The following is a 10,031-nucleotide window of genomic DNA, read 5'->3' on the forward strand; positions in this document are numbered from 1 at the left end:
ATTATTATTATTATTAAGCACGATTTCTGTGAGGTCGTACGGCCTGATCCAGAGTTTCGTGTACACTGTCGAGGGACGTGCGGCACGATCCATAGATGCATCTATCCTGCCGAGGCGTTTGGCCCGCTCCACAAGAAAGGAGGACATTTTCTTATGTGTCTTCGGAAGGAGAGTGTATTTATTATAAGATATATTCGGGAGGAAGAACAATTAAGCATATGAGGTTTTCATCCTTTGATATCTTTATCTGAAAATTTATAATATATATATATATATATATATATATATATATATATATATATATATATATATATATATATATAATACAATTTATACAAGTAATTTATGCTTTGAGTCCTAAACTATCCGGACTTTAGCATTAATAGTAGCTACGCACGGACTCTCGTCACCTCGTGCGTACGTAACCCCCGCAATTAGCAACAATTATTCAATTTAATCTCTATGGGGTAATTTCCCCCTCACAAGATTACACAAGAGACTTACCTCGTCTTGCTCTAATTTAATCTACTATAAGGCCTTTTTCACGATTATCCAACTCTGTCTGGCTCGAATCTAGCCAAAATAATTCGATACAATCACTAAAAATTATAGGAATCAATTCTATAAGAAAATACTACATTTTAAATAAAAATCCCGAAATTAATTATAAATTCGTCCGTGGGGCCCACATCTCAAAATCCAGCAAAAGTTATGAAATCCGATAACCCATTCAATTACGAGTCCAACCATATCAGTTTCACTCAAATCTGACTCTGAATCGATACCGAAATCTCAAAAATTCGTTTCTATGAGATTTCTAAAATTTTCCAAATCTCAATCTCAAAATACTAATTAAATGGTGAAAACAATGATATATTTATGTTTATAGACCAAATCCAAGTTAGAATCACTTACCCCAATGTCTTTTCCTTGAAAATCTATCAAAAATCGTCTCTGCTCAAACTCCAATTTGTTAAAAATGGCGAATGGGACGAATGCCCTCTTTTATAATTCTGCCCAGGCAGCCCTCGATCCACAACCTCGATCCTCGGCCTCGATCCACAGCCTCGATCCACAGCTTTGATCCTCAGCCTCGATCTTGGGAGCTCGATTTTGGGCCTCGATCCTCGGCTTCGATTTTGGGCCAGACTTTCCACCAGAAAGGAAAAAAAATTAATTAATTTAAACAGAAAATCAAGCATACGAGGTTTCCATTCTTTGATATCTTTATCTGAAAATTTACAATATATTCATATATATATATATATATATATATATATATATATATATATATATATATATATATATATCAATTAATATTAATTAAACAAAGAATACAATTTACACAAGTAATTCATGCTTTGAGTCCTAAACTATCCGGACTTTAGCATTAATAGTAGCTACGCACGGACTCTCGCCACCTCGTGCATACGTAGCCCCCGCAATTAGCAACAATTATTCAATTTAATGTCTGTGGGGTAATTTCCCCCTCATAAGATTAGATAAGAGACTTACCTCGTCTTGCTCCAATTTACCACTATAAGGCCTTTTTCACGATTATTAATTGATATATATATATATATCAATTAATATTAATTAAACAAAGAATACAATTTACACAAGTAATTCATGCTTTGAGTCCTAAACTATCCGGACTTTAGCATTAATAGTAGCTACGCACGGACGCTCGTCACCTCGTGCATACGTAGCCCCCGCAATTAGCAACAATTATTCAATTTAATCCCTATGGGGTAATTTTCCCCTCACAAGATTAGACAAGAGACTTACCTCGTCTTGCTCCAATTTAATCCACTATAAGGCCTTTTCCACGATTATTCAACTCTGTCTGGCTCGAATCTAGCCAAAATAATTCGATACAATCACTAAAAATTATAGGAATCAATTCTATAAGAAAATACTACATTTTAAATAAAAATCCCGAAATTAATTATAAATTCGTCCGTAGGGCCCACATCTCGGAATCCGACGAAAGTTATGAAATCCGACAACCCATTCAATTACGAGTCCAACCATACCAGTTTCACTCAAATCTGACTCCGAATCGATACCGAAATCTCAAAAATTCGTTTCTATGAGATTTCTAAAAATTTTCAAATCTCAATCTCAAAATACTAATTAAATGGTAAAAACAATGATATATTTATGTTTATAGACCAAATTCAAGTTAGAATCACTTACCCCAATATCTTTTCCTTGAAAATCTATCAAAAATCGTCTCTGCTCAAACTCCAATTTGTTAAAAATGGCGAATGGGACGAATGCCCTCTTTTATAATTCTGCCCAGGCAGCCCTCGATCCACAGCCTCGATCCTCGGCCTCGATCCACAGCCTCGATCCACAGCCTCGATCCTCGGCCTCGATCCTCAACCTCGATTTTGGGCCTCGATCCTCGGCCTCGATTTTGGGCCAGACTTTCCACCAGAAAGGGAAAAAAATTGCAGCAGCTGTTTTAAGTCCAACTTTTGATCCGTTAACCATCCAAAACTCACCCGAGTCCCTCGGGACCTCAACCAAATATACCAACAAGTCCTAAAACATCATACGAACTTATTTGAAACCTCAAATCATATAAAACGATGCTAAAACCACGAATTATGCCCCAATTCAAGCTTAATGAAACTAAGAATTTTTAACTTCTACATTCAATGTCGAAACCTATCAAATCAACTCCGATTGACCTCAAATTTTACACACAAGTCATAAATGACATAACGGAGCTATAAAAATTTTTGGAACTGGATTCCGACTTCGGTATCAAAAAGTCAACTCCTCGGTCAAACTTCCAAACTTAAATTCTTGTTTTTAGCCATTTCGAGCCTAATTTTACTACGAACTTCCAAATAAAATTTTGAACACGCTCCTAAGTCCAAAATCACCATACGGAACTGTTGGAATCATCAAAATTCTATTCCAGGGTCGTTTTCACATAATTAGACATCCGGTCACTATTTGAACTTAAACATTTTAATTTTTCATCAAAATTCCATATCTCGGGGTAGGGACCTCGGAATTTGATTCCGGGCATACGCCCAAGTCCTAAATCACGATACGGACCCACCGAAACTGTCAAAATACTGATCCGAGTCTGTTTGCTCAAAATGTTGACCAAAGTCAAACTTGGTCTTTTAAAGCCAACTTAAGGAACCAAGTGTTCCGATTTCAACACAAACACTTCCAAATCCCGAACCAACCATCCCCACAAGTCATAAATCATTTAAAGCACATACGAAAAATTTTATTTAGGGTAACGTGGTTCTAAAAGTCAAAACTACCGGTTGGATCGTTACATTTATTACTAGTATTTTGGCTCTGAAAGACCTAAGTAGGTAGTATCCTCTTGAAATAATATGTTAAAAGACGAAAATTATTAAAAAGTTTAAGAAATATTCATAAATTACATTACAACAAGGTGCTCAACGGTATATTGTATTCCCCAGTAACATTTATATTACAGTCAAACATCTCTGTAACAGTCTCGTTTGTTTCGAATATTTTTGGATGTTATAGTGAATTGTTGTTAAAGAGAACATATATTATAACAGAACATGAAATTTAGTTCTGGAAAAAACTTGGCTTTTATAGCAAAGTATTATTATATAGGAATGCTGTTATAGAAAGGTCTGACTGTACATGCTACAAATATACGTATTGCATGTTACTACATTGCTCGATGGGTAGTATAAATGCATATTGTATGCTACCAATATACGTATAAGCAATCCAATGCATATTGCTCCGAACAAGACAAAAACTGCTAAAGCTTAAGATAAGATTGGAGGAGTCAGAGCAACGTATGGGTATTACTTAGTTTTCATCATCTTTGCCAGGGCAATGATAGCGTTACAATGTGCGAGTTGAAACCAACATCAATATATTAATGGACAGGCGCATTCAGAAACCGAGTGACTAGCACTATTAGCGTATAAATGAAAAAAACTTGAACTAACGTCAAAGAATGTCAAACAAGTGTAAGAATCAAATTAAGATGGTCAATTGATACTTATAAGATAAGCAGTTTCTTAAGTAGACTCAAAATTTCTTTTCATCTTCAAGCCGGAAAGAAAATGAGCTTTAATCGCCTTACTTGGATCTTTCTTCTGTAACAAAACTCTAAAGTAAGTTTTGTGTCCGGATTAACTTCCTTGAACTTCAATAAAATTTACTGTCAATGCTGAGATTTAAACTCTATGCAGATGAAAAGAAGGCACCTAGCATTTTCTGCCAATGCTGAGATTCAAACTCTAGTTTCCTATGGTCCGTTTCAACAGCTCTTGTATAATAATAGTCTACAAACCCCATAGATGCATGTAGAAAGTAACCATAGTGGCAACTTATCACCCAGAGGATCGGAGTAAATACGTAAAATCTGAAAAGTTTTAACATTAGCCACACAAGGATGGGCCAAAATCCATATCGAACAAAATTTGATTTGCAGTCAAACGCATGCATAGAACATGTCCAGACACTAACAATATAAAGATACTAAAGGCAAAGTGCTCATTCATCCTCCTGGCTGCGCAGCCTAGAAAGCTTGTTCGTCACAACCACATCAAGTTGTGCTGCTCGCTCAACAATTTTTTTCCTCTTCCTTGTGGATACATTATGTGCAATCTCTGCACAGTAAGTTCTGACAAGAAAAGATACAATCAGCAGCCAGGAATAAAGATGATCAAACAACTTAAAGCGAATGATAGAATAGGACTGTTTAGTGCATTACCGGTTGTGCATCATTAAGATCTCAAGTTCACTCGCATTGTGCACAACAAACTTCTTGAAGCCATTGGGAAGATAGTGACGTGTCTTCTTGTCAGACCCATATCCAATATTGGGCATCAGCACACATCCCTTAAACTTTCTTCTAACACGAGAATCAATACCTTTTGGTCTGCGCCAGCTTTCCTGTTTTAGAAAAATCAAAATAGTTAGTTTAATTTAGTAAGCCAGCACAGTTCATGCTGACCGATGAAAGGTGAATGCATTTGGGACACTAGATGCATTCCCCTCTCGATGTAATGAAAATGACCTGTAGCAATGTATGAAACCAATTAACCTTCATAATCCCACATACTAAACCAATCAATAATGTGCAAATCAATGATTATCTATATTTATTATATTAATAGCATGAAGTCCCTTAGCAAAATGTCGTTCACCCTTTTTACCCTTAAAAAATTGATCTCACACGAAACCAAATAGTCATTTAATTATTTCCCTAATATTTAGGACTTTAGAATCAATTAAAATTTTATTTTTTCAAAATCTTTTCTTATTTAAACTATGTAGACAACTAAAATTTTATTTTTTCAAAATCTTTTCTTATTTAAACTATGTAGAAGTTCCTAATATTTAGGACTTCAAATTCAATTAAAATTTCACCTTATATAATTTCATTCCTTATTTGACCAACTTTTATATCCTTATGGACTTTGGAAATGCTTTTGGAGTTTAATGCGTGTCAATTAAAGTTTTTCTTACTCTTAGCCTCTGAAGTATATAACTATTAGTATCTTTTTCTCCAAATAATTACAATAATTGATTACATAGAAGACATTAGCAACGCATGCTCGTTTTATTCCTTTTAAACTTTTACAGAGTTTTGATGTAATTTTAAGTATAAATTAATAGAAGTCAGAACTACCATTGTAATGTTAATTTAAACAATAAATTAAGCTACAGTCATACTATGTAAAATTGTATCTACAATTAATATTTTAAACTTTAGATAAACTAATCGGGAACTTTGATACAATTATAAATTTGTCATTTTTTCCTATAATTTTGAAAAATTGTCCTCAGCAATGTGCACTCATTGGCAGAATTAATCCAAAATGAGCTTAGGATAGTATTAACTTTTATTTGGTCTGGGATGAATTTAGACTAAGACCAACAAGAATCTCGACAATTTTTTTACATAAGCAGAGGTCCACTTAGCGTATTTACATTTTTATGAACTTTAAACGAACAAATAAGCATTCTATGTACTTGGGGGTCGTTGGGTTACCCAGATAAGGATACTAATCCTGGGATACAGTTTGGGATTGTATCTATCCCATGTTTGGTTATGGATATTAATTCATCCCAAATAAATTTTATATCAAAATGGTGGGATTAGTTATCCCATATAGAGGGTGGGATAGCTAATCCCATGGATAACACCTAACCCATGGGATTATCATTGTCTATCCCACAATTGAACCAAACGACCCCTTAGGTTACGAAAAACAAATTACATCATCATGCTAAAAACAAACATATAAACATTAAAAAGTTTTAATATTAAACTCAACCCAAGAAAAGAAAAAAAGAAAGAAAGAAAAGAGCATGGCACATATTTGAACTTTTAATTTCTTTTGTTATAAAATAAAAGTAGCTCAACCTCATTTCTCTACATAAAAAATTTATTTCAGAATCGTGACAAATTAAAATTAGATTTTTTTTTTTATTCTCCAAAAAATGGAAAACTAAATGATTCCTTACACGATGATTAACATAAATTTTTTATGATCCATTTTATACCAACTGCAAGAGTGAACTTAGTTGTGTTAAAAAAAATTGTTTGTCCAAAATTTACTATTAATTAATAAAATCATTATTTTCTTGTTTTGCGTACGATAGACCCTTGTGGTCCGGCCCTTCTCCGGACCCCGCGCATAGCGGGAGCTTACTGCACCGGGCTGCATTTATTATTTTCTTGTTTTATGACATTATGAACATAGCATTTATAAAGAGATGTTAGGTGTGATACAACAGCATAACATATTTTGTCTCTATAACTACAACTATATAACGAATTCAACTGAATTCATCATCTTTACATGTTCAGAAGATATTGAATTCAACAATTGTATCAATCTAATAACATTCACTTTGATCATTTGAACAAAAATCGCATTTAGTTTAAGAACAATTGCTATTTTCTAATAATTTATTCTTTTTGTATACGTTTTATACTAACTGCCGCAACACACACGTGCAACTAGTACTTTTCAGAAGAGGACAAAGTAACAATTATACTCTACAGACTAAATGCTTTCTCATTCCACCATCCATCTAAACTTGCAGAATCGTCTAAGCTACACTAAAAACTGACAAATTACAAAATGCAGAAATAGGATAATATAATGAAGTCGTGCAAGTGGGGGTTCAAGTAACAGAAACATTCAAGGCCCAACTCTATCACAAAACTTGTTCAGTAAATTAGTCTCCACGTTTTCAGAACAAAAAAGAATTCTGTTGTCTAGAATAACCTTTTATAGGATATTAGGGCAAAGAAAATAAAAGGTGCATCAAAAGTAGGAAATATTTGAAGTCCCCATTTATTCTTGTAGAATATGGAAACTTGTTCAATTCCCAACAATTTCAGAAAATATGGCCTTTCTTTTCACAAAAAATATGCAGAGTAACAGGAGAACAAGTTGGTGTATTCCAAAATTTCCCATTCTTACCAAAGTATGGTAGGTATTGGTTAACTAATGAGATTAGCATTCAAACCCTATAAAATAAATTCTGCAATTTCAAGAAATAGTTATTTATTTTTATGCATAAAGATGTTCAGCTTACTGCTTTTTTGGGGGGGATAGGAAATCTTCTCATCATAAATGTCTTATTTAAAAAGAACTGAGAGTTCTATGAAGGCAAAAAGGCAGTTGATCTTAGTTTCTTTCACTAATTTTTCTGCAAAATGAATTTGTGATTATTATTTGGTTTTCTATAAAAGTTTTTGCTGTCTGCCAAGAATACACTTTTCAATTTTCGCAAAAGATTTATTTCCAAATCGCCGCCAATGACAATCATACAAACAATGTAAATTCAGAAGCAGTACCTTAACCAATATAACTTCAAGTTTTATAACAGTGGCTTGAGCTGCCTCCGTTTCAAGGGGCAGGCACTCCCAATGGTTGAACATGCAGATCTTGATCCTACAACACCTTTGCCACCACCAATCTTCCATGACGGCAGCAAATGGAGCAGCTAGAGGAGCAAGATCCGGGGGAGCCCTTTGCTGTCTCTTGAAACAGCGACAACTCAAGCCACGGTATAAACTAGAAGGTAGTTTATATATTGCGTTTGAATTTACATTTTATGTGAATGACATTAAAACTTTACAACCCCCCCCCCCCCAAAATCCCATTCTTAGTACCTCCATCCTTCTCACCAGCGGAGGATTTGGAAGTAAATCATCCGCAAAAACTTAAACATGTCTTCTTGGAGTATCTATGTAAACAAAATACATAGTGATAAGAGCAGATAAGTACTTCATAGAAGATTTGGTGCAACTGAATTCTTGCAGAAAAAGAGGGAATTATTGAGGAGATGGCTGAAATTGAGTCGCGTGGATAAGGTTAAGCTACAATTCTCTGTGACCCAAACAAAAGTAGGATTCTGCTCCTATGTTGCTTGCTTTCATGGTTAAACTACAATTCTCTGTGACCCAAACAAAAGTAGGATTCTGCTCCTATGTTGCTTGCTTTCATGGTTATTCTTTGTCTGAGAGATGTCGGCCGAAGAAAGAAATAGGGTTATATTTGATTAAATGGCCTTATAAAAAAGTAATAGAAGTCTATGACTAGTCAAATTAAAAGTTTTAATTGATCCCTAGGTTCCACTAACTTACAAAGAGAGGCGACATATGGTAAGAAGTTGTGCTAAGAAAATAGAGATTCTTGAGAGAGGGAGATGCGAGGTATATCTTTTCAGGTGCTTTTATTCTTTATTTGCACCTTAGTCATCGACTATTGTCACTTAGAACAAGCCTTCTCACTTCATTGCTGTCAACTTTGGAAAGTATGAAAAACTTTAATTCAAAAAGAAATTAGATGGTTATAAACCTCTATTCATTTTTATAGAGTTTTTTTGAACTCATTTGCTAGCACAATATGCAACATCCTATTCTTGACAGGTGAAGCTATGTCAAGGATGAAATGATGGAAAGAATGAACGTTGAGAATAGGCATCTACTATAAGTAATTGTACACTACTCAAGTTGTTGAAATATATATCACAAATATAATTCTAAAATAGTCTCTTTTGGGTATTAATAATGAGAGATCAATTATATACTTATTCAATATATGGGCAATCTTGCAGCTACATTAAGTCATCACAATTTTGATAACCACCATTTTTATGTGAATCTCTTCATCCCTATATTGGTAGCATTATTTAAACCAAAAATTAAGAAACAAATGGCCTACGAAAAATCAGGCTTTAGGTGCAATCTCAGCCAAAAATTGCCAAAATTGCAGTCTAATTTCGAAACATGTCACAACACAAATATTATAGAATTGATATACTAACAGAAGGGTATAAAACACATTCTTATTTGGATATTGAGCTACTGAAACCGGTAAACCGAAGCTTGGCAGGAAAAAGTACCTTAACAGTGATCCTGCGGTCGCTCTGGGGTCTAATGAACTTCTTGACCCTCTTCTTCACAACCTTCTTGTTCAGCAATGGAACCGCCATTCTTACCTTACCTTCTGCAATTCAACTATAAAATTAGATTTTGCATACAGAGAGAAAATGGAAAAGGCAAAGAGAAGAGAGACTCACACGGGAAATGTGGGTTTTTCTGCTAAAGCCGCCGCAACTTTGTTACGGAAGTGAATGCAATAAAATTATATACCCCTACGGAACCCTTAGCTAGGGTTATGAAATGAAAGCGCTGTTAATTTTCGGGGGGAAAAAGAAATGAAAAAATTAGGCATGATCATTTTTGGCCAAAAACAGAAAAAGAAATAGAAAGAAGTTTGTGAATAAATGGGCTAATCTATTTTTTACAAACGGAGAGAAACAAAAAGAGGTTTGTGAACATAAAGGCTAATGTATTTTTTAACATCGAGGAAAATAGAACAAGAAACGGAAAGAAATAGAAAGAAGTTTGTGAACAAATGGGCTAATCTACTTTCTAACATCGAGCAAAATAGAACAAAAAACACAGAAAGGTGACATATATTTCTCATTCAAATATATATCTTTGATACTAGTTTTTTGGCACATGTATGCGGAGT

General features: G+C 34.3%; 1 protein-coding gene across 1 annotated transcript; it reads right to left on the reverse strand.

The window, feature by feature from the left end:
* Positions 1-4,377: 4,377 nt before the first annotated feature.
* On the reverse strand, positions 4,378-9,713 carry LOC104096690 (large ribosomal subunit protein eL32z-like). Its single transcript, XM_070196287.1, has 4 exons — positions 9,574-9,713; positions 9,397-9,500; positions 4,739-4,920; positions 4,378-4,648 (listed from the first exon to the last, which is right to left on the reverse strand). Exons 2-4 carry the CDS (start codon positions 9,484-9,486, stop codon positions 4,519-4,521), a joined length of 402 nt encoding a protein of 133 aa, XP_070052388.1. The 5' UTR covers positions 9,487-9,500; positions 9,574-9,713; the 3' UTR covers positions 4,378-4,518.
* Between the last annotated feature and the right edge of the window lie 318 nt (positions 9,714-10,031).

The sequence above is a fragment of the Nicotiana tomentosiformis genome, chromosome 2, assembly GCF_000390325.3.
Source record: "Nicotiana tomentosiformis chromosome 2, ASM39032v3, whole genome shotgun sequence".
In the NCBI taxonomy this organism is placed as follows: domain Eukaryota; kingdom Viridiplantae; phylum Streptophyta; class Magnoliopsida; order Solanales; family Solanaceae; genus Nicotiana; species Nicotiana tomentosiformis.

Coding starts and splice junctions, on each gene's coding strand:
- LOC104096690 (XM_070196287.1), bottom strand. CDS start 9,486: ATGGCGGTTCCATTGCTGAACAAGAAGGTTGTGAAGAAGAGGGTCAAG. Junction 4,921..9,396: donor ACCGCAGGATCACTGTTAAG/GTACTTTTTCCT, acceptor TTTCTAAAACAG/GAAAGCTGGCGCAGACCAAA. Junction 4,649..4,738: donor ATCTTAATGATGCACAACCG/GTAATGCACTAA, acceptor TTTTCTTGTCAG/AACTTACTGTGCAGAGATTG.